The 25,446-nt window shown below is 47.4% G+C and overlaps 1 protein-coding gene across 7 annotated transcripts in view; it reads left to right on the top strand.

Moving 5' to 3' along the window:
• The window catches only part of RAB37 (RAB37, member RAS oncogene family), a 286,286-nt gene that overhangs the window by 122,252 nt on the left and 138,588 nt on the right, over positions 1–25,446 (top strand). For 6 of the 7 annotated variants that reach the window (XM_063960687.1, XM_063960686.1, XM_063960692.1 and 3 more), the window contains 2 exons: positions 2,403–2,513; positions 6,460–6,501. In XM_063960687.1, the coding sequence (XP_063816757.1) occupies positions 2,403–2,513; positions 6,460–6,501 (153 nt within the window). The remainder of the gene's footprint in view (positions 1–2,402; positions 2,514–6,459; positions 6,502–25,446) is intronic. The other variant, XM_063960690.1, reaches the window with a different exon arrangement.

Raw genomic sequence — 25,446 nt, 5'->3', positions numbered from 1 at the left:
GCTTTTGACACTACCCGCTCCTTCTGCAAATCCTTCACTCCCTTGGTCTGCCCTCTCCTGGCTATCCTCCTACCTCTCTGACCGTTCCTTCTGTCTCCTCTTATGACTCCACCTCCCCCCACTTTCACTAACTGTAGGTGTCCCCAAAGGTTCTGTTCTTGGTCCTCTCCTTTTCTTTCTCTATACGTCCTCTTCAGGTGAGCTCATTAGCTCTTAAGATTTACAATATCATCTCTATGCTGATGATACTCAAATCTACCCAATGGTGCAAGTAGACATTTTTTCTTAGTGGCACTGACAGTAAAAATGGGTGTGGTCATGTGTCGTGAGGGGGCGGGATCACATGAAACTAGGGAATGGCCACATTATGCCACACATAGTGTTCCCCTAGGATGAGGCAGGGGCAGGGCGCCGGAGTTCGGGGGCACATTGGCGCGCGCGCCCGGAACGGGGGCGTGGCCATTCAAATTAGAGGGTGTGACCACGCCCCGTCATTTTAGTGGTCGGTGCGGCCTACAGAGGTTACTATAGAGGGCGCCAGTGGCCGGCGATGTCACTTTTGGGGGCGTGCCCTGCACCTCCGTTGGTGCTGGGCTTCCCCCAGGTCTCTGCCAATGCGTGAATGGAAGCCGCGCGCATGCGCACCGCATCTTTACACGCTGGGAGGGCAGGAAGCGGTCGGCTGTTCTAGCAGGGAGCCGCAAAAGGGGCAGGGAGGGAAGCGGAGCGAAGCCCCTTGCGGGCTTGCTGCACTCCCCACACTGTAGACTCGGTGGCTCGCTGTGCTCGCTACAGGTTCTGTTCCCACTCTATGGGTGTTGTGGACACACAGGAGTAGGAATAGCTGTGCCTGGTATCCCGGTGTCGGTATTCTGACCGCCGGGATCCCGACTGCCGGCATCTTGACTGCATCCCAGCTGATCATCTTCCCACCCTTTCGCACTACCTCATCTCCCACAATTTCATTATCTATTGATGGCACTACTATCTCCTCTAGCCCCCAAGTGCGCTGCCTTGGAGTAATTCTTGACTCCTCCCTCTCCTTCAAACCACACATTCAGCACCTCCTACAAACCTGTCTTTTTCATTTAAAAAATATTTCGAGGATCAGACTCTTTCTCACCCAGGATACCACTAACCCTTATCCACTCACTGGTCATCTGCAGACTGGACTAATGTAATCTTCTCCTATCTGGCATCCCTGCCAAATGCCTCTCGCCACTCCAATCTATCCTCACTGCTGCTGCCCGGCTTATCTTCCTCACCAAACGTACTGCATGCACCTCCCCTTTCTTACAAGCCCTTCACTGGCTCCCCTTCCCCTTCAGAATCCATTTCAAGCTTCTCACACTCGCCTACAAAGCCCTCACCCTCTCCACTCCTATTTACATCTCTGACCTTATCTTCCTTTATACTTCTGCCCATCCTCTTTGCTCCACTAAAGCACGTCGCATCTCCTGTTTACTGATTACCTCCTCCCACGCCTACCTCCAAGATTTTTGCACGTGCTGCTCCCTTTCTCTGGAATTCTCTACCGCTCAGGCTCTCCACCTCTCTACAAAACTTCAAACGGGCTCTCAAGACCCATTTCTTCACCAAACCCAGCCAAATCTCATCCTAAGCCCTCTGTCCTGTTCTCACTTTCGACCCCAGCTGTGTTACCCCTGTCTGTGTGCCCCTCCCCTTTAGAATATAAGCTTTCACGAGCAGGGCCCTCTTCCCTCATGTGCTTTTCCATCTCTGACCTATCTTCTTTTCGATACTCCTTTTGACGGCATTAAATCCCCCAGTTTTCTGCTACCCTGATACATATAGCTTATGATTATATGCCCTGTACTTGTCCTATATTGTCTTGAACTGTAAGTCACTGTTTTCTTGTTTTGCTTATTTGTCTATGTACTCTGTAACTGGGCGCTGCAAATCCCATGTGGCGCCATATAAATAAAGGATAATAATAATTACAGAGACCTATACAATGGCAGCGCTGTATAAGTATAACATGTACCCTCCCTCAATCCTCCAGCTAGCAGAGGCCTGGATATGCTGTGGCTCGTCATGTGAAACTACAAGTCCCAGCATATCCTGCCAGTAATCTGGCTAAACATGCTGGGACGTGTAGTTTCACCACACCTGGTTGTCGGGCCTCATCTAGTACAATGAGACCCAACATTTTTTGGTAAGAAATCCTCTTGCACTTGGCCAGAAGCTTTAAGATCTAAAATGAATAAATGCCTACTTCCTTGGCATATAATAGACTGTAAAATAACCTTAATGCTAATTTATTATTCACTATTTGTGTATTTGCTAGCCCTCGGTGCTCACAGGCCAATATAATGGATATAGTGGCATGGTATATATATCCAAGACACATGTTGAGGTAACAGGTGTTTATTGTCTCGCAGGTTATGCTGCTAGGAGATTCTGGTGTTGGAAAGACCTGTTTTCTCATCCAATTTAAAGATGGGGCGTTTCTCTCAGGCACCTTCCTGGCAACTGTGGGCATTGATTTCCGGGTGAGAGTTCCCTCACAGGTGTTTTAGTCTTTGGGCTCTTTGCATTATTTCATGTCTGCTTCCCTTGTATAGCTCATTTTACACCTTGGACATTTATACTATGTTGTTTTTTATAAAATATCTGTGACATACTGTATTTCTGACACTACAGTGGCTTTTTTTTTCTTTTTCATACCTATTGCGCAGTGGATGTATGAAATTAAGCTCTTGTGTTTCTTGAATGAGAACTCCCTTTCTTTGGCTTATGTTGTTTACCCACTCGGGTTCTGTTAAACTTTGGAATCACTTGGACGTACTTTCAATGTAATTAACCTTTGCTTCTTCACACATTTTATTCTGCATTCTGAAATCTTTCCTGATTTATGTGAAACTCAAACTTAACTTCATCTGTTGCTGATGTCTGGCAGCTTTTAGTGGATTGTGTTGTAATTATGTTTATTTACCACTGAATACCTGTCTCCTTTTTAAACTACTTTAATTTGTTTCAAGTTCTGTTACTCCTTGAGTACCTTTTACTTATTTCACTGTGCCAAAGTGCATTTTTTTCTTAATGGTGAACGAGGAGACTTCGGGGTATATGCAATTGCGGTCGAATTCCCGAAATTGTCGAATTTCGGGTCATTTTCGACCAAAAAAAAAATTCGCCTATGCAATTCAGTGCTTTCCGACCAAAAAACGGACTTTCAAAATTCGACTTTTTGAAATTCGAATTTTTGCAAATTCGACTTTTCTGCAATGATACAAGTGCTGCAATTCGACCAAAGCATATTCAATTCAAGTTTGGAAATTCGACAGCAGTGCTTTTAGACAGCAAATTCGTCTTTTTCAATCCGCCACACTTTGGAGGGTGAAAACAATAAAAAAAAATTTAAACATGTTTTTTTTGGCGTTTTTTTTTTTTAGGAATAGCATATCTATTTATATTAGAAGGGATTAGGTACTTTTTTTTTTTGGGGGGAGGCACAAATATTATTTATATTTTTTTTTAAATATTTTTTTTTTTTTTTATTGCTGGAACGGTAAAATCCTTAAAAAAAAAATGGCGTGGGGTCCCCCCTCCAAAGCATAACCAGCCTCGGGCTCTTCGAGCTGGTCCTGGTTCTAAAAATGCGGGGAAAAAATTGACAGGGGATCCCCCGTATTTTTAAAACCAGCACCGGGCTCTGTGCCTGGTGCTGGTGCCAAAAATACGGGGGACAAAACGAGCAGGGGTCCCCCGTATTTTTAACACCAGCATCGGGCTCCACTAGCTGGACAGATAATGCCACAGCCGGGGGTCACTTTTATGCCGTGCCCTGCGGCCGTGGCATTAAATATCCAACTAGTCACCCCTGGCCGGGGTACCCTGGGGGAGTGGGGACCCCTTCAATCAAGGGGTCCCCCCCCCCAGCCACCCAAGGGCCAGGGGTGAAGCCCGAGGCTGTCCCCCCCATCCAATGGGCTGCGGATGGGGGGGCTGATAGCCTTTTGTGATAATAAAAAGATATTGTTTTTTCCAGTAGTACTACAAGTCCCAGCAAGCCTCCCCCGCAAGCTGGTACTTGGAGAACCACAAGTACCAGCATGCGGGAGAAAAACGGGCCCGCTGGTACCTGTAGTACTACTGGGAAAAAAATACCCAAATAAAAACAGGACACACACACCGTCGACAGTAAAACTTTATTTCATACGTCGACACACACATACTTACCTATGTTCACACGCCGACATCGGTCCTCTTCTCCATGTAGAATCCACGGATACCTGAAAAGAAAAGTTCAATATACTCACCTCAGCCATGGTCCAGAGATACATCCACGTACTTGGCAAAAAAACAAAGCGAACACCCGCTCCATGCCGGACTGAAAGGGGTCCCATGCTGACACATGAGACCCCTTTCCACGAATGAGACCTGTCAGTGACAGCTGTCACATAAAGGTCTCTAAAGCCAATCAGGAAGCGCAACTTCGTTGCGCTCACCTGATTGGCTGTGCGCTGTCTGAACTCGGACAGCGCATCGCACAGCTCCGTCCATTATATTCAATGGTGGGAACTTAGCGGCTAGCGGTGAGGTCACCCGCCGGTCAGCCGCTGACCGCGGGTTAACCCCCCCGCTACCCGCAAAGTTCCCACCATTGAAAGTAATGGAGCGGCTTTGCGATGCAATGTCACAGCACAGACAGCGCACAGCCAATCAGGTGAGCGCCACGGAAGTAGCGCTTCCTGATTGGCTGAAGGGACTTCAGTGACAGGAGTCACGTGATGTCCCGGCATTCGGGAGAAAGGGGTCTGATGTGAAAGCATGGGACCCCTTTCTTAGTCCGGTGGATCGGTGTTCGTTTTTTTTTTTTGCCAAGTACGTGGATTATCTCTGGACCTGGATTTACCTCTGGACGCTGGAAGGTGAGTATAATTTTTTCACAGGTACCTCGGATCGTCGGAGACCGTGGCAGTCGGCGTGTCAACATAGGTAAGTATGTGTGTGTCGGTAGTGTGTAATAAAGTTTTACTATCAAGGTGTGTGTGTACTGTTTTTATTTGGGTATTTTTTTCCCAGTAGTACTACAGGTACCAGCGGGCCCGTTTTTCTCCCGCATGCTGGTACTTGTGGTTCTCCAAGTACCAGCTTGCGGGGGAGGCTTGCTGGGACTTGTAGTACTACTGGAAAAAACAATATCTTTTTATTATCACAAAAGGCTATCAGCCCCCCCATCCGCAGCCCATTGGATGGGGGGGGGGGACAGCCTCGGGCTTCACCCCTGGCCCTTGGGTGGCTGGGGGGGGGGACCCCTTGATTGAAGGGGTCCCCACTCCCCCAGGGTACCCCGGCCAGGGGTGACTAGTTGGATATTTAATGCCACGGCCGCAGGGCACGGCATAAAAGTGACCCCCGGCTGTGGCATTATCTGTCCAGCTAGTGGAGCCCGATGCTGGTGTTAAAAATACGGGGGACCCCTACTCTTTTTGTCCCCCGTATTTTTGGCACCAGCACCAGGCGCAGAGCCCGGTGCTGGTTTTAAAAATACGGGGGATCCCTGCCCAATTTTTCCCCTGCATTTTTAGAACCAGGACCAGCTCGAAGAGCCCGAGGCTGGTTATGCTTTGGAGGGGGGACCCCACGCCATTTTTTTTTCCGGGTTTTTCCCGTTTTTCCCCGTTTTTTAAAATCGCGGCAAAATCCGCCAAATCGGCCGATTTTCGCCCGCGATTCTGGCGAACTCGTTTTTCATTGAATATGGTGAATTCCGGCAGCCACCTGCCGGAATTCACCTGGCGAATTGAGTCGAATTAAAAAACGGCGAAAAATTGCCGCGATTCGCCGTGAATTGCATATACCCCTTCATCTGGTTATTAATTTGCCTAAATCTCTGACCTTCAATGTATGCAGCTACTTCCTCTGATCTTGTAAACTGCCAAACAGCAAGGATTTACCCATACTGTGCCTGAAACATATACACATGACCAGTTGTAATTGTTCTTCTGTCATTGTCTCTCTAGACAATGACACCATGTGGTCATCTTTGATCCCAGTACCATCTAGGAAGGATCTGTTTTCAGATCGTAATCACTGTATCTAGTGTAAAGGGGGGTACTCACGGAGCGATCACTGCTTAAAATCTAAGCAATCTTTCTAGATTGCTTAGATTTTAAGAAGCGATCACTCCATGTGTACCCCTCACAGCGATAGAGATGCGCAGCCCCGCGCATTGCTATCGCTGGTGCTAGATCTAGCAGGTCGCTCACTTAACCCGCTGGGTGAAATGAATGCCCCCCCGTCTCCCCAATCTCCCCCCACACGCTCAGCACACCTCGCGCTGTGCTGAGCGGCGGGATAGATGTGTGCTGAGCGAACCACTCAGCACACATCTCTCCCCAAATAGGCCGTGTATATGGGCCTTTAACCATCTTGTGTGTGGTAGGATTGATTTGCATGATCCCTGACTCCCTGTATCTGTCTTCTCTGCAGAATAAAGTGATTACTGTGGATGGATTAAAGGTGAACTTGCAGGTAAGGGTCTTGTAGCTATTCAGTTGGGAATCATTTGTACACATTGTATGAACAGGGAGATAATTACAAGTCATTGTATTTACCAGCTACACACTTGCTTTCCCATATGTGCTTCAGGTCCTTGTATGGCTTATCTCCCACAGTATAGATGGGATGAAAAATACATGGATTTGACGGTTATGTTGGGGCACTACCTCTAGTGTTAGGACACTGCAATCACCCCATTTTGTGTCATTTCTTCTGGGGGTGACCATTCCACCCAGGGAATATATAACCTGAAGTTATTAACCAAAATGTCTGCACCTACCCTGCATTATGCCTATTGTGCTCTCTAGGTTTAATTGGTCTTAATTTCTGTATGTTTATCATATTGCTGTAATTCTAATGCCTTTTACCATGTACCATGTGCCTTTGTTGGCTTGTAATAGATGCCTCCTGCTGCATCACCATACAGTTCCATCACTGCTGCTTCCAAGGATCCGCACCTGAATGAGCCTCTCAAAGTCTACGTTTTTACTGCTCCCGGTAGCTCCGGCACTGTATAAGCGGGCTCCTTATGCACCTGACTTGTCCGTAAAATGTTTAAGAACTTTCATATTACGACATCTTCGCACTTTTGTTCAGATATCTGTTTTTATTTTTCAACAGTATTTCATTGCTAAAATAAATAAGTATTACCCCAATAACTAGAAGATTTTAAGACAGATGAGTGAACTAAAAAAGTGAGCAAGAAAAAAGTTTCATTAAATAAAATCAATAATCACTCTGCAATGACAGTGTGTGTGTGTCACACGCCAGGGGCAGCGGCCGCCGCGCTTACCCCTGCGTGTCTGCTGGTCCATTTGGCGGTCCCCATCTCCGGCGGTCCTCGGGTCCCGGCGTCTGGCTGGCGCGGCTCCCGGCGATTCCCCGGAGCGTGGGCGCCACCATGACAGCCAGCGTCACGTGGGCGGGGAGCAGGTGACGTCACTAACCCGCTTCACCAATCCAGTAGAGGCGGGAGATTCAAAACCAGACGCCGGGCAGAGCCTCGGCGCCTGAGTATCGTCTCTTTTCTGAAGTGGATGCCAGAGCTCCCGTACGCAGTGTGTTCCCCAGCAGCTATACTCCAGTGCTTCTAGCATTCAGGGTGCCTTCCTGCAGCACAGTCTCCAGTGATCCGAGCAACTATTGTGTTCCTCTGCAGTGCAGTTGCCAGCGCTCCATGGATTCAGCACGGCCTGTTTCCAGCGTTCAGTGTCTTTAAACATCGCACACAAGTTCTTCAGTGTCATTCACCATCGCTCACAAGTTCTTCATTCATCAGTGTCTTTAAACATCGCTCACAAGTTCTTCATTCATCAGTGTCTTTAAACATCGCACACAAATTCTTCAGTGTCTTTCACCATCGCTCACAAGTTCTCCATTCATCAGTGTCTTCAAAACATCGCTCACAAATTCTTCAGTGTCTTTCATCATCGCTCACAAGTTATTCATTCATCAGTGCCTTTAAACATTGCTCACAAATTCTCCAGTAGCCTTTGACATTGCCCACAAGTTATCTTACTTTCATGTGTCGCTGTATTGCTCCCTTCCCATAATAAAGCTCCTCAGCATTTTTCACCAATCCTAACTATCAGAGTCTTGTATGAGGAAAACCTATATCCGACCATCTCTGCTCCGACCCAGCTGTGGTTCCTCTTCCCGATCGCCGGAAGAACTCCCGAGTTCACAACATCCCCAACCCAGGTCAGTGACAGTGTGTATATTATGTATATTATACATACATACACGTTGCAATGTAGCTTGGCACTCCGTACTCACAAAAGTTCAAATTAGGGGTGCCCTCCTAATCAAATGCATAGTTACCAATGTCTTTACTTGAAAGAACGAGGCGGCACTCCCAAATATTTCCACCGGAAGAACCCCCGAGTTCACAACATCCCCAACCCAGGTCAGTGACAGTATACTCAGGCCCCATGGACCCGGGGGATCGGAACCCAGAGGCAAGCGCCATCCAGGACCTGGTTTCCCGAGTTCAAAGTCAGGAGGCGGCACAGAGCCAGGTGATGCAGTATCTCCAGGAGTTATCCGGCCGGCTGGATCAAATTCAGGCTTCTCTGGCTTCAGTAGTTTCGGCTTCAGTACCCGCTCCTGTGGTTGTCCCTAGTAGTGTTCAATCCCTGTCTGGAACCAGGTCACGCCTTCAGCTTCCCACTCCTTCTCGCTATAATGGGAATCCAAAGAATTGCCGTGGTTTTCTCAACCAATGCGAGGTACATTTTGAACTTCTCTCACACAACTTCCCCACAGATCGGTCCAAGGTGGCGTACATTATTTCCTTGCTTGAAGGTTTGGCGTTGGATTGGGTGTCTCCGTTATGGGAGCGGTCTGACCCGTTGGTTTCCAGTTACACCAATTTCATCACGTCATTCCGAAGGATCTTCGATTAAAGCCCGGCAGAACGACCGCTGCTTCTTCGGACTTGCTCAGAGTCCGACAAGGCTCCCGTTCATTGGGACAGTATGTGATTCATTTCCAAACCATAGCCTCAGAACTGCGCTGGAATAATGATGCTCTCCGGGCCGCTTTCTGGAATGGGCTCTCCGACCGCCTAAAAGACGAACTGATCACTAGGGATCTGCCAGATTCCTTAGAACAGTTGATCTCACTCTGTGAAAGGTGGATCTCCGTATGCAGGAACGAGGTGGCGAACGTAGTCTGTCAGAACAATCCAGATTCCGGTCTCTCCCGTCTAAGCAAACGGTTACCCCAAGTCCAGACGAACCTATGCAAATTAATCGATCTCGACTGTCCCCGGAAGAACGACAGCGCCGTCGTGAGGGTAGACTCTGCCTCTATTGTGGAGCTGCGGATCACTTTCTAAAGTTTTGTAAGTCCCGTCCGGGAAACGGGCAGTCCTAGCTTGTTCCGGAGGAGTCGAGTTAGGGGTTACATCTAAACCTTCTCTGACAGTGGACTGTTTACTCTCTGTGTCTCTGTTTTCTGGGTCTATAGCCAAACCTGTTAAGGCTCTGCTGGACTCCGGGGCTGCAGGGAATTTTGTTTCTCTTTCTTGTGTCCAAAAACTGGGTTTACAGTTACAGTCTGTCGAACGACCTATTACGTTGACTGCTATCAATGGTACCCAAATTTCTAATGGTCTAATTTCAAGTCGCACAGTGCCAATCAAGCTGCAGGTTGGAGCTCTGCATCAAGAACATCTGGAGTTCCTAGTGATTTGGGAGATGCCTAACGATCTGGTTCTTGGTCTTCCTTGGCTTAAAGTACACAACCCTCACGTCGAATGGAAGTCATCACAAATAGTATCCTGGAGTTCATTTTGTCATTTTAATTGTCTCACTCCTGTCTACCCGCTCCGTGTATCTTCCAAGTCGGATGAGGAGCTCATTCCGGAGGCCTATCGGGAGTTTACAGACGTGTTTTCGGAACAGGCGGCCGATCAGTTACCACCCCATAGTCCCTGGAACTGTTCCATTGAGCTCAACCCAGGGAAAATGCCACCCCGGGGATGCACTTATCCGTTATCATTACCCGAGACCCAAGCCATGTCGGACTATATCAAGTCTAATCTGCAGAAAGGATTCATTCGCCCCTCTACCTCCCCGGCGGGAACAGGTTTCTTTTTTATGAAGAAGAAGGACGGAGGGTTGAGACCATGTATTGACTACCGCGGCTTAAATGATATCACCATTAAGAACAAATATCCTTTGCTGCTCATCACGGAGCTATTTGATAGGGTTCGCGGAGCCCATGTCTTCACCAAGCTCGACTTAAGGGGAGCCTATAATTTGATACGAATTCGACAGGGGGACGAATGGAAGACGGCCTTCAATACCAGGGACGGGCATTACTAATATCTGGTAATGCCGTTTGGCCTCAGCAATGCCCCTGCCGTCTTCCAAGGATTTGTGAATGAAATCTTCCGAGATATGTTATACATAAGTAGTGGTATACTTGGATGACATTCTGATATTTTCTAAGAATCTCACAGAGCACAGAGTAAAGGTCAAGGAGGTACTTCTTCGTCTACGAAGGAATCATCTCTACGGCAAGATCTCCAAATGTACCTTTTGAGGTTCCTTCAATTCCATTTCTTGGTTACGTCATCTTAGGTACGGAGCTTCGCATGGATCCGGAAAAACTTACTGCTATTCGGGACTGGACTCAGCCTCTTTCCTTGAAAGTGGTGCAAAGATTTCTGGGTTTTGCGAATTACTACCGGAAATTCATAAAGGGATTCTCTACCATTGTGGCACCTATTACTGCCCTAACCAAAAAGGGGTCTGACCCAAGTCACTGGTCTTCTGAAGCTGTAGCAGCGTTCGCCCGGTTGAAAGCAGCCTTTATGTCCGCTCCGGTACTCCAGCAATCACATTTTTCAAAACCATTCTTCTTGGAGGTCGATGCTTCCTCAGTAGGCATCTGCGCCGTGCTTTCACAGTACTCCTCTGACAGGTAGTTACATCCATGTGAAAGAAAAGATAGGATGGAACCTACTGTTGGCGCAAAGTCAAAATGGTGGTGATATTTCACCGTGATGATCACTGTCCATGAATATTGATGAGGAAGTCCATGAATGTTCACAAAGCGTGATCTTCGTAGGAATTCAATTCAATTCCATTCGATGACATATGAAAAGAGAACACAAATGGTATGCAAAGGTTCAGTAGAAGTTCCAAAAAAAGTTAATTTGAAGGAGGGTGACTTCTGCCCGGACTCCGTAAGCTATGGTGATACGGGAAAGTGTGGGGCACATCTATTTTGGTACCAGGAGTATTTTACTTAGAGGCTTTAAAGAAACCTTTATAGGCTTTCTCCAAGTGTACGAAAGTAAGCACACATGTGAGGAGCCACGTATATCTTGAAACACCAGGGTGAACCCTTGCAGATACCGTCACACTTTCCCGTATCACCATAGCGTACGGAGTCCGGGCAGAAGTCACCCTCCTTCAAATTAACTTTTTTTGGAACTTCTTCTGAACCTTTGCATACCATTTGTGTTCTCTTTTCATATGTCATCGAATGGAATTGAATTGAATTCCTACGAAGATCACGCTTTGTGAACATTCATGGACTTCCTCATCAATATTCATGGACAGTGATCATCACGGTGAAATATCACCACCATTTTGACTTTGTGCCAACAGTAGGTTCCATCCTATCTTTTCTTTCATATAGTCTTTCTTAGGTGTGTGGTGACACATCAGGATAGGACCCTACACAAGGCAGCAAAGAGAGTGCGCAGGAACATACCTTACATTTCATTTTCCAGTTACATCCATGTGGTTTCCATTCTCGCAAGTTCTCTCCTGCTGAACGAAACTACACTATCGGAGACCAGGAACTCTTGGCAATAAAATCTGCCCTGGAAGAATGGAGATATCTATTGGAAGGTGCTAAACACCTAATTACGATTTACACCGATCACAAGAACTTGCTGTATCTCAAGACAGCCCAGTGCTTGAATCCCCGTCAAGCTAGATGGGCGCTCTTCTTCACTCGATTCTCGTTCGTCATTAAGTACCGGGCCGGGACTTTTAACACTAAGGCTGATGCTCTATCTCGTTCCTTAACGGCTTCGGATGAGGAGAATTCCGTTGGAAAGGCTTTGATTCTCAGTCCAGTTTCTATTTCGGCAGCTCCCACCGCTTTGGGTCCTCCTCCTGGGAGAATGTCTGTACCAGCTAAATTTCGACCGAAGTTGCTGCAGTGGGCTCATACCTCCAAGTTTTCCGGTCATCCTGGAGTTCAAAAAATTTGGGAGTTTCTACGAAGGTCATACTGGTGGGACACTATGAAAAAGGACATACAAGATTATGTCAACTCATGTCCTCAATGTGCTCAGCACAAAATTCTTCGTCTGCCTCCTGCGGGGTTGCTTCATCCACTGTCCATTCCTAAGAGGCCTTGGACCCATATTTCTATGGACTTTCTCACCGAATTGCCCCTCTCCAAGGGTCACAATACCGTCTGGGTGATTATTGACCGCTTTTCTAAGATGGCACATTTTGTTCCTTTGACCGGGTTACCGTCGGCTCCCAAATTGGCTTTATTATTTATCCGTGAACACTTCCGCCTGCATGGGTTACCTCAGGAAATAGTCTCTGATCGGGGGGTGCAGTTCACTGCAAGATTCTGGAGGGCCCTCTGTTCAGCCTTACAAATAAAACTCAAGTTCTCATCTGCCTACCCTCCTCAGACCAATGGGCAAACTGAACGCGTCAATCAAGATTTAGAGACTTTTCTCCGCGTTTATCTCTCTTCTTCGCAAGATGATTGGGTGGAACTGTTGCCCTGGGCCGAGTTTGCCCATAATCATTTGTATCACTCTTCCAGTGGTGAGTCCCCATTCTTCATTAATTATGGATTCCATCCTCAAGTTCCAGAATTACCCGTTTGTCCTCCGGAAGATGTTCCTGCTGCAGCCTCTACTCTTCGGCACTTCAGTCAAATCTGGAGTAGGGTTCACGTTAACCTCAAGAAAATCTCCGGCCGCTACAAATTCTTTGCTGATAGGAAGCGACGGGCAGCTCCCCAATACAAAGTTGATGATAGAGTATGGCTCTCTACCCGTAATCTCCGTTTAAGAGTGCCCGCTATGAAGTTTGCCCCGAGGTTCATTGGTCCTTACCCCGTGTTGCAAGTTCTGAACCCGGTTGTCTGCAAATTGGGTTTGCCTTCCCACTTTCGGGTACCAAATTCCTTCCATGTTTCTCTCCTTCGTCCCCTTATTTTAAATCTGTTCCATTCAGAGTCCCCTAGGCCAACCTCTGTAGAGACTGAAGCCGGAACGGAATTTGAAATTAAAGCTATTCTTGACTCCCGTTATCTTCACAAGAATCTGCAGTACTTGGTAGAATGGAAAGGTTATGGCCCTGAGGAAAGGAGCTGGGTCAAAGCCACTGAAGTTACGGCTCCCCGACTGGTGCGGATCTTCCATTCCAGACATCCAACAAAGCCCGGGAAGTGTCCAGGGGCCACTCCTGGAGGAGGGGGTACTGTCACACGCCAGGGGCAGCGGCCGACGCGCTTACCCCTGCGTGGCTGCTGAACCGTTTGGCGGTCCTCGGGTCCCGGCGTCTGGCTGGCGCGGCTCCCTGCGGTTCCCCGGAGCGTGGGCGCCGCCATGACAGCCAGCGTCACGTGGGCGGGGAGCAGGTGACGTCACTAACCCGCTTCACCAATCCAGTAGAGGCGGGAGATTCAAAATCAGACTCGGCGCCTGAGTATCGTCTCTTTTCTGAAGTGGATGCCAGAGCTCCCGTACGCAGTGTGTTCCCCAGCAGCTATACTCCAGTGCTTCTAGCATTCAGGGTGCCTTCTTGCAGCACAGTCTCCAGTGATCCGAGCAACTAGTGTGTTCCTCTGCAGTGCAGTTGCCAGCGCTCCCTGGATTCAGCACGGCCTGCGGGCTGAACCAACTTTAGTGTTTCCAGCGTTTAGTGTCTTTAAACATCGCACACAAATTCTTCAGTGTCATTCACCATCGCTCACAAGTTCTTCATTCATCAGTGTCTTTAAACATCGCTCACAAGTTCTTCAGTGTCTTTCATCATCGCTCACAAGTTCTTCATTCATCAGTGCCTTTAAACATTGCTCACAAGTTCTCCAGTAGCCTTTGACATTGCCCACAAGTTCTCTTACTTTCATGTGTCGCTGTATTGCTCCCTTCCCATAATAAAGCTCCTCAGCATTTTTCACCAATCCTAACTATCAGAGTCTTGTATGAGGAAAACCTATATCCGACCATCTCTGCTCCGACCCAGCTGTGGTCCCTCTTCCCGACCACCGGAAGAACCCCCGAGTTCACAACATCCCCAACCCAGGTCAGTGACAGTGTGTATATTATACATACATACACGTTGCAATGTAGCTTGGCACTCCGTACTCACAAAAGTTCAAATTAGGGGTGCCCTCCTAATCAAATGCATAGTTACCAATGTCTTTACTTGAAAGAACGAGGCAGCACTCCCAAATATTTCCAAAAAGCGTGATATATTCAATCAAAACAGCATCATAATGTCAACGCTTCAAAGCCCGCAGGCTTTTTCGTCAGGACGTGAACGGTGCATAGAGAGAAGCATGCTTCTCTCTATGCACCGCTCACGTCCTGATGAAAAAGCCTGCGGGTTTTGAAACGTTGACATTATGATGCTGTTTTGATTGAATATATCACGCTTTTTGGAAATATTTGGGAGTGCCGCCTCGTTCTTTCAAGTAAAGACATTAGTAACTATATATATATATGTGTATATATATATATATATATATATATATATATATATATATATATATATATATATATATATATATATATATATATACACACACACACACTGCTCAAAAAAATAAAGGGAACACTAAAATAACACATCCTAGATCTGAATGAATGAAATATTCTTTTCTCTATCGTCCTAAGTGGATGCTGGGGTTCCTGAAAGGACCCTGGGGAATAGCGGCTCCGCAGGAGACAGGGCACAAAAAAGTAAAGCTTTTACCAGATCAGGTGGTGTGCACTGGCTCCTCCCCCTATGACCCTCCTCCAGACTCCAGTTAGATTTTGTGCCCGAACGAGAAGGGTGCAATCTAGGTGGCTCTCCTAAAGAGCTGCTTAGAGAAAGTTTAGCTTAGGTTTTTTACTTTACAGTGAGTCCTGCTGGCAACAGGATCACTGCAACGAGGGACTTAGGGGAGAAGTAGTGAACTCACCTGCGTGCAGAGTGGATTTGCTGCTTGGCTACTGGACACTAGCTCCAGAGGGACGATCACAGGTACAGCCTGGATGGTCACCGGAGCCGCGCCGCCGGCCCCCTTGCAGACGCTGAAGAGAGAAGAGGTCCAAAATCGGCGGCTGAAGACTCCTGAGTCTTCATAAAGGTAGCGCACAGCACTGCAGCTGTGCGCCATTTTCCTCTCAGCACACTTCACACAACAGTCACTGAGGGTGCAGAGCGCTGGGGGGGGCGCTCTGAGAGGCAAATAAAAACCTTATTAGAGGCAAAAAATACCTCACATATAGCCCACAGAGGCTATATGGAGATATTTAACCCCTGCCTAACTTCAAAAATAGCGGGAGACGAGCCCGCCGAAAAAGGGGCGGGGCCTATCTCCTCAGCACACAGCGCCATTTTCTCTCACAGGAAAGCTGGAGAGAAGGCTCCCAGGCTCTCCCCTGCACTGCACTACAGAAACAGGGTTAAAACAGAGAGGGGGGGCACTGATTTTGGCGATATTGTATATATATAAAAGATGCTATAAGGGAGAAACACTTATATAAGGTTGTCCCTATATAATTATAGCGTTTTTGGTGTGTGCTGGCAGACTCTCCCTCTGTCTCCCCAAAGGGCTAGTGGGTCCTGTCCTCTGTCAGAGCATTCCCGGTGTGTGTGCTGTGTGTCGGTACGTGTGTGTCGACATGTATGAGGACGATGTTGGTGAGGAGGCGGAGAAATTGCCTGTAATGGTGATGTCACTCTCTAGGGAGTCGACACCGGAATGGATGGCTTATTTAGAGAATTACGTGAGAATGTCAACACGCTGCAAGGTCGGTTGACGACATGAGACGGCCGACAATCTATTAGGACCGGTCCAGGCGTCTCAGAAACACCGTCAGGGGTTTTAAAAACGCCCATTTACCTCAGTCGGTCGACACAGACACAGACACGGACACTGAATACAGTGTCGACGGTGAATAAACAAACGTATTTCTCATTAGGGCCACACGTTAAGGGCAATGAAGGAGGTGTTACGTGTTTCTGATACTACAAGTACCACAAGAAAGGCTATTATGTGGGAGTGAAAAAACTACCTGTAGTTTTTCCTTAATCAGATAAAATAAAATGAAGTGTGTGATGATGCGTAGGGTTACCCCGATAGCAAATATTGGCGTTATACCCTTTCCCGCCAGAAATTAGGGTACGTTGGGAAACACCCCTTAGGGTGATAAGGCGCTCACACGCTTATCAAGTGGCGTTACCGTCTCCAGATACGGCCGCCCTCAAGGAGCCAGCTGATAGGAAGCTGGAAAAATATCCTAAAAAGTATATACACACATACGGTGGTTATACTGCGACCAGCGATCGCCATCAGCCTGGAGATGCAGTGCTGGGTTGGCTTGGTCGGATTCCCTGACTGAAAATATTTTATTCATGTAGAGCATTTAATAGGATGCATTCTATATATATGTATGTGAGATGCACAGAGGGATATTTGCTCTCTGGCATCAAGATAAGTGCGTTGTCCATATCTCCCAGAAGATGTCAGGGACACGACAGTGGTCAGGTGATACAGATCCCATACGGCAGATGGAAGTATGGCTGTATAAAGGGAAGGAGTTATTTGGGGGTCGGTCCATCGGACCTGGGGACCACAGCAACAGCTGGGAAATCCAACCTTTTTTACCCCAAGTTACATCTCAGCTAAAAAAGACACCGTCTTTTCAGCCTCAATCTTTCCTTTCCCATGAGGGCATGCAGGCAAAAGGCCAGTCATATCTGCCCAGACATAGAGGTAAGGGAAGTAGACTGCAGCAGGCAGCCCTTTCCCAGGAAAAGAAGCCCTCCACCGCGTCTGCCAAGTCCTCAGCATGACGCTGGGGCCGTGCAAGCGGACTCAAGGTGGGGGGGTAGTCTCAAGAGTCTCAGGGCGCAGTGGGATCACTCGCAAGTTGACCCCTAGATCGTACGAGTATTATCCCAGGGGTAAAGATTGGAGAGTCGAGACATCTTCTCCTCGCAGGTTCCTGAAGTCTGCTTTACCAACGGCTCCCTCCGACAGGGAGGCAGCATTGGAAACAATTCACAAGCTGTATATCCAGCAGGTGATAATCAAAGTACCCCTCCTACGACAAGGAAAAGGGTATTATTTTTCCACACTATATTGTGGTACTGAAGCCAGACGGCTTGGTGACACATAGTCTAAATCTAAAATGTTTTGAACACTTACATAAAAGGTTCAAATCGAGATAAAGTCACTCAGAGCAGTGATAGCGAACCGGAAAAAAGGGGACTATATGGTGTCCCTGGACATCAAGGATTACCTCCATGTCCAAATTTTGTCCTTCTCATCAAGGGTACCTCTGGTTCGTGGTACAGAACTGTCAATATCAGTTTCAGACGATGCCGTTTGAATTATCCACGGCACCCCGGGCCTTTTTACCAAGGAAATGGCCGAAAAGATGTTTCTTCAAAGAAAAAAGGCATCTAAATTATCCCTTACTTGCACGACCTAAAAAGGGCAAGTTCCAGAGAACAGTTGGAGGTCGGAAGAGCACTATCTAAAGTAGTTCTTCGACGGCACGACTGGATTCTAAATATTCCAAGAATCGCAGCTGTTTTCCGACGATACGTCTGCTGTTCCTAGGGATGATTCTGGACACGGTTCAGAAAAAGGTTTTTCTTCCCGAGGAAAAAGCCAAGGAGTTATCCGACCTGTCAGGAACCTCCTAAAACCAGGAAAGGTGTCTGTACATCAATGCACAAGAGTCCTGGGAAAAATGGTGGCTTTTTACGAAGCAATTCCATTCGGCAGATTCCATGCAAGAATTTTCCAAAGGGATCTGTTGGACAAATGGTCAGGGTCGCATCCTCAGATGCACCTGCGAATAACCCTGTCGCCAAGGACAAGGGTATATCTTCTGTGGTGGTTGCAAAAGGCTCATCTATTGGAGGGCCGCAGATTCGGCATACAGGATTTGATCCTGGTGACCACGGACGCCAGCCTGAGAGGTTGGGGAGCAGTCACACAAGGAAGAAACTTCCAGGGGGTATGGACGAACCTGGAAAAGTCTCTTCACATAAACATTCTGGTACTAAGAGCAATCTAAAATGCTCTAAGCCAGGCGGAACCACTCCTGCAAGGAAAACCGGTGTTGATTCAGTCGGACAACATCACGGCGGTCGCCCATGTAAACAGACAGGGCGGCACAAGAAGCAGGAGTGCAATGGCAGAAGCTGCCAAGATTCTTCGCTGGGCGGAGAATCACGTAATAGCACTGTCAGCAGTGTTCTTCCCGGGCGTGGACAACTGGGAAGCAGACTTCCTCAGCAGACACGATATTCACCCGGGAAAGGGGGGTCTTCATCCAGAAGTCTTCCACATGCTAATAAACTGTTGGGAAAGACCAATGGTAGACATGATGGCGTCTCGCCTCAACAAGAAACTGGACAAGTATTGCGCCAGGTCAAGAGATCCACAGGCAATAGCTGTGGACGCACTGGTAACACCTTGGGTGTACAAATCAGTATATGTGTTTCCTCCTCTGCCTCTCATACCAAAGGTATTGAAGATTATACGGTGAGGAGGAGTAAGAACAATACTAGTGGCTCCGGATTGGCCAAGAAGGACTTGGTACCCGGAACTTCAAGAGTTGGTCACGGACGACCCGTGCCCTCTACTTCTGAGAAGGGACCTGCTACAACAGGGTCCCTGTCTCTTTCAAGACTTACCGCGGCTGCGTTTGACGGCATGGCGGTTGAACGCCAGATCCTAAAAGGGAAAGGCATTCCAGAAGAAGTCATTCCTACCTTGATTAAGGCAAGGAAGGAAGTCACCGCGAAACATTATCACCGCATTTGGCGAAAATATGTCGCGTGGTGCGAGGATCGGAGTGTTCCGACGGAGGAATTTCAACTGGGTCGTTTCCTACATTTCCTACAATCAGGATTGTCTATGGGTCTCAAATTGAGATCTATTAAGGTTCAAATTTCGGCCCTGTCAATATTCTTCCAAAAAGAATTGGCCTCAGTTCCTGAGGTACAGACTTTTGTTAAAGGAGTACTGCATATACAGCCTCCTGTGGTGCCTCCGGTGGCACCGTGGGATCTAAATGTAGTTTTAGATTTCCTCAAATCCCATTGGTTTGAACCATTGAAAAAGGTGGATTTTAAATATCTCACATGGAAAGTGACTATGTTACTGGCCCTGGCTTCCGCCAGGAGAGTATCTGAATTGGCGGCTTTATCTTATAAAAGCCCTTATCTAATCTTCCATTCGGATAGGGCAGAACTGAGGACTCGTCCGCATTTTCTCCCTAAGGTGGTATCAGCGTTTCACCTGAACCAACCTATTGTGGTGCCTGCGGCCACTGGCGACTTGGAGGACTCCAAGTTGTTGGACGTTGTCAGAGCCTTAAAAATATACATTTCAAGGACGGCTGAAGTCAGAAAATCTGACTCGCTGTTGATACTATATGCACCCAACAAGTTGGGTGCCCCTGCTTCTAAGCAGACGATTGCTCGTTGGATTTGTAACACAATTCAACTTGCTCATTCTGTGGCAGGCCTGCCACAGCCTAAATCTGTTAAGGCCCATTCCACAAGGAAGGTGGGCTCATCTTGGGCGGCTGCCCGAGGGGTCTCGGCATTACAATTCTGCCGAGCAGCTACGTGGTCGGGGGAAACCACGTTTGTAAAATTCTACAAATTTGATACCCTGGCAAAAGAGGACTTGGAATTCTCTCATTCGGTGCTGCAGAGTCATCCGCACTCTCCCGCCCGTTTGGGAGCTTTGGTATAATCCCCAGGGTCCTTTCAGGAACCCCAGCATCCACTTAGGACGATAGAGAAAATAAGAATTTACTTACCGATAATTCTATTTCTCTGAGTCCGTAGTGGATGCTGGGCGCCCATCCCAAGTGCGGATTATCTGCAATACTGTACATAGTTATTGTTAACAAATTCGGGTTATATTGTTAAGGAGCCATCTTTAAGAGGCTCTTTCTGTTATCATACTGTTAACTGGGTTTAGATCACAAGTTGTACGGTGTGATTGGTGTGGCTGGTATGAGTCTTACCCGGGATTCAAATTGCCTCCCTTATTGTGTACGCTCGTCCGGGCACAGTACCTAACTGGAGTCTGGAGGAGGGTCATAGGGGGAGGAGCCAGTGCACACCACCTGATCTGGTAAAAGCTTTACTTTTTTGTGCCCTGTCTCCTGCGGAGCCGCTATTCCCCAGGGTCCTTTCAGGAACCCCAGCATCCACTACGGACTCCGAGAAATAGAATTATCGGTAAGTAAATTCTTATTATTAAATACTTTGTTCTTTACATAGTTGAATGTGCTGACAACAAAATCACACAAAAATTATCAATGGAAATCAAATTTATTAACCCATGGAGGTCTGGATTGGGAGTCACCCTCAAAATTAAAGTGGAAAAACACACTACAGGCTGATCCAACTTTGATGTAATGTCCTTAAAACAAGTCAAAATGAGGCTCAGTAGTGTGTGTGGCCTCCACGTGCCTGTATGACCTCCCTACAACCCACACAAGTGGCTCAGGTAGTGCAGCTCATTCTGGATGGCACATCAATGCGAGCTGTGGCAAGAAGGTTTGCTGTGTCTGTCAGCGTAGTGTCCAGAGCATGGAGGCGCTACCAGGAGACAGGTCAGTACATCAGGAGACGTGGAGGAGGCCGTAGGAGGGCAACAACCCAGCAGCAGGACCGCTACCTCCACCTTTGTGCAAGGAGGAACAGGAGGAGCACTGCCAGAGCCCTGCAAAATGACCTCCAGCAAGCTACAAATGTGCATGTGTCTACTCAAATGATCAGAAACAGACTCCATGAGGGTGGTATGAGGGCCTGACGTCCACAGGTAGGGGTTGTGCTTACAGCCCAACACCGTGCAGGATGTTTGGCATTTGCCAGAGAATACCAAGATTGGCAAATTCGCCACTGGCGCCCTGTGCTCTTCACAGATGAAAGCAGGTTCTCACTGAGCACATGTGACAGACGTGACTGGAGACGCCAAGGAGAATGTTCTGCTGCCTGCAACATCCTCCAGCATGACCAGTTTGGCAGTGGGTCAGTAATGGTGTGGAGTGGCATTTCTTTGGGGGGCCGCACAGCCCTCCATGTGCTCGCCAGAGGTAGCCTGACTGCCATTAGGTACCGAGATGAGATCCTCAGACCCCTTGTGAGACCATATGCTGGTGCGGTTGGCCCTGGGTTCCTCCTAATGCAAGACAATTCTAGACCTCATGTAGCTGGAGTGTGTCAGCAGTTCCTGCAAGATGAAGGCATTGATGCTATGGACTGGCCCGCCCGTTCTCCAGACCTGAATCCAATTGAGCACATCTGGGACATCATGTCTCGCTCCATCCACCAACGCTACGTTGCACCACAGACTGTCCAGGAGTTGGCGGATGCTTTAGTCCAGGTCTGGGAGGAGATCCCTCAGGAGACCATCCGCCACCTCATCAGGAGCATGCCCAGGCGATGTAGGGAGGTCATACAGGCACGTGGAGGCCACACACACTACTGAGCCTCATTTTGACTTGTTTTAAGGACATTACATCAAAGTTGGATCAGCCTGTAGTGTGTTTTTCCACTTTAATTTTGAGGGTGACTCCAAATCCAGACCTCCATGGGTTAATAAATTTGATTTCCATTGATAATTTTTGTGTGATTTTGTTGTCAGCACATTCAACTATGTAAAGAACAAAGTATTTAATAAGAATATTTCATTCATTCAGATCTAGGATGTGTTATTTTAGTGTTCCCTTTATTTTTTTGAGCAGTGTATATAATTAATTAATATTATATTATATTATTATTAATATTATATTATATTATTATTAATATTATATTATATTGTAACAGGAGACTTGCTAGAATGTGCTCTGCTACAAAAATCCACCAACGACCGACTCCAGGCTTGTGCAAAAACAACAAATACCTTTTATTCAGGTAGCTCAAAAACAAAGATATACATAAAACAAAGATCACTGTCTTTAGTATAAACAACCAGGGAGGTTAGTCCCTGCCTCACTCCCTATTACTTAATAAGGAACCCTTCAGGTCCCGGCATCCTGACACTAGTGGCCCAGCCCTCCGGATCCCACTGTCCCTAGCTGGCCTGTCACCTGGACACTAATTGCCTTCAGTAGCCCTGACTCATGGGAGAGACTCTGCTTTAAACCCAAGCACCCAGGTGCTGGCTGATGAAGCAGCTTCTTGGGCTAAGAAGCCTATAAGACCTGGTCTGGGCCAAATGGATGGGAACCCGGTCCATCCACACTTCCCATCCACACCCAGGACCCTGTGTGTAGCTTACAGGTGGCAAAGTACCTCCCTTACCACATACCCTTTCCTTCAGCTTTTCCTGGCTCAGAAAAGGGGCATGTAACATTGGCAAGGTTTCACATTTGCCAATTATTTTGGGCTGACAAATCTTTGGGACATAACTTGGACCCATACACCTGGGTCCCAAGTTCCGCTCCCAAGTACACGTCCGAGGCTCTTTTAACTGGCCTTGGAATCTATTTCCATTAAAGGTTGGTGGCAACTCCACTGTGCCACCTTCCCTTTCCCTCCACTTTGGCATAGTGGCCAAAGTGGTCGTTTTAATGGACAACTTCCCGTTGTCCACTAAACTTCCCCTTCTCTTCACCTTTCCACCTTTAGGGATGTTTCCCTTATCGGGCTCGGATTTACTGGTTACTGAGGAAGTTGCTTCATTCTTGTCTGGGTGTTTGTGACCTTAACCAACTCTGGACTGGAAGGTTTTTAAGTTCACTTTGGGCCTAGTAGTCACCCCGGCCCTCACTGGTCTTGGCCTATATGGACAATTCCACCTTTTATGGCCCAGCTCTTGGCACCGGTAACACCTAGTCTCTGCCCTGACTTTAATTGTTCTGAGGCACTGGTCCAGAGTCTCAGAAAGTCCTTTCATTTGTTGAACTTTTAGTGCTTCCTTCAGTTTTTCCAACTTTGGTAACATTTCCTTCATTAATGTGACTGCTTCGTCCTCCGATCTCCCATCTTTGACCCTAGTCACTGACTCCTGCTGTTCTATGACCGGCACATAACCTATTTTGATTCTCTTGTCCAGGTCTCTTATTCAACCTCGTAGTTCAGGAATCTCCTTCACAACTTTTAGCTGGCTATTACTTAGCGCCAGCTTTTGGTACTCTCCCCTCAAATTTTCCAGCTCTCGTGTCTCATATAGGGAACTCTCCCTAGGTAGAGCAATCTCAGAAATGGGACTCTGCACCGATTCCTCCGAGACAGGCTCTTGCTCCTTATTTAGTGTTTCCTTTATGAACTGTCCCAATTCAGCAATTGGATCTTGAGCCTCTCGTGGTGGATCATGCCGGGGTGCAACAACCCCAAGATCGAAATCTTGCACCTTATCGTCCACATACAAGAGTGGAACTCCTTCAGAAGCAGGTTCCCGGATGACTTTGGAAGTAGACTCCTCTATTGCCACTAGCTTAGCCATGGCTAGCTCACATGGGCGAGACACCTCCAAAGGTATGGTCTTTGTCTGTGATTCGTCAGAGAAAGTCTCACATGTGCACTGTATGTCCAGGTCCTGAGTTTCCAATACTTCAACAGAAGCAATCTCCAGCTCAGATAAGACTTCCTGCTCTAGGATGGACTCTTGAGTAGTCATCAAATTGCCATCTGTCCAGGTAGATTCCTGGGATTCATCATTCTGCCACAGATCTAGCAGATTAGAGGATTCTTGTTTTGGAGGTGGATGATCACTTGACATCAAGTAAACCTCTCCCAGCTCCATTACCGCTTCCTCCTCACTCCCTGTCAACTGAGGAGCAGCCGGGCATCCCACTTCCTCATCTCGTGTCTCCATAAACACATCTTCTATGAGCCCCTGTGGCTGCCATGCTCCATCTTGAACAGGTTCTACTGAACTCGGGGCTTTGTTCGACTCTTCACCCAAGCTACTACGACATTCTTTTTCCGGAGAATGAGGTGGTGCTTCTTTGGAGGATCTTCTCACTGCCGTCCTAGGGTTTAACAGTAAAACACTGCCATCTGATGTGGCTCTCTTGCTGCTTGAAAAATTCCCGTGGATTTTCTGTGCGCTGCGCAATAATAGCTGCAGCTTCCTCCATGCTCTGGAATTGCAATACCAACTGAATGGACATTAGTGCCTGTAAATACTCTACCTCTGAGGAAGGGCCCTCATTTCCACTTTCCAGTCAGATGGCCTTACTAGTGGCATGGCAGGGAGCCTTCCGGGCCTTAGGTACTGGCAGCTCTGGCTGAACTTTCCTGATCCTTCTGGCTGGAACAGGGAATCCAGTATAGCCGGGTTCCAATACAGTATGGTACCATTCTTCCGCAGCCTGCACCACCGTTTGCATCATTTCCTCCGAAGATGGCATCTCCACTTTGACTGATAATGTCTCTGACCCGACCTTCAGCATAACGTCTTCAGCAACTGGTGTAGCTACGCCTGTGTCTGAACTGAAACTAGGCATAGCCAATGGTTTTAGCTTAGAAACCTCCTCCTGAAACTCCGCCCAGTCTTGCGACAGAGCCTTATTGGCCAGCACCAGACTTCCATCTCGTGTCTGGTCACAGGATATTTTCTCTAATAGTCCATGGCTATGTACTACAAAGTTTTCAGATCTGGGTTTAGCCTTTGCCAAGGTTTTCTGCAACTCTGACACCTGGCCTGGGAGCTTGGCAATCTTATTTCTACTATTTCCCAATTTGGTCAGAGAGTCAGACAAAAGAGATTCCTTCTTCTCCAGCTTTTGCGTTAAGGTGTTCACCTGCTCTTGAAGAAAATCACATTTTTCCTTAAGCTCTTCTAGCTCCTGGTCCTTTAATTGGACATTATTTTCAAGGTCACTTATCGTGTGACACCAAAAAAAAGGTTCCATGCTAAAGTCTTCCCCAAGATCTGGATTACTCCCCAATAAACTCTCCACTTCACTCTCCAACTGTGGGGCTTTAATAGGGTCACTTAAGTTCCTGACCTGAGGGGTTAAAGCTCTCACCCCTTTTGTTTTTTTAGCATGAATTCTCTTTTTGTTACCCATTTGAAGAGACACTTCAGAATATGCTGTATATCTGAAAAACTTTATTCACCCTGTTACCTTTGAAAACTGTAAGTGATAGGGAAAATAAAAATTCCTTTTTTCTCTTTTTAAGACAGATTAAGTGGTCCCAAATACCTTACACTGGT

The sequence above is a fragment of the Pseudophryne corroboree genome, chromosome 3 (genome assembly GCF_028390025.1).
Source record: "Pseudophryne corroboree isolate aPseCor3 chromosome 3, aPseCor3.hap2, whole genome shotgun sequence".
NCBI classification, from domain to species: domain Eukaryota; kingdom Metazoa; phylum Chordata; class Amphibia; order Anura; family Myobatrachidae; genus Pseudophryne; species Pseudophryne corroboree.
The sequence above is the reverse complement of the archived record's forward strand: the minus strand, read 5'-3'. Positions and strand labels throughout refer to the sequence as shown.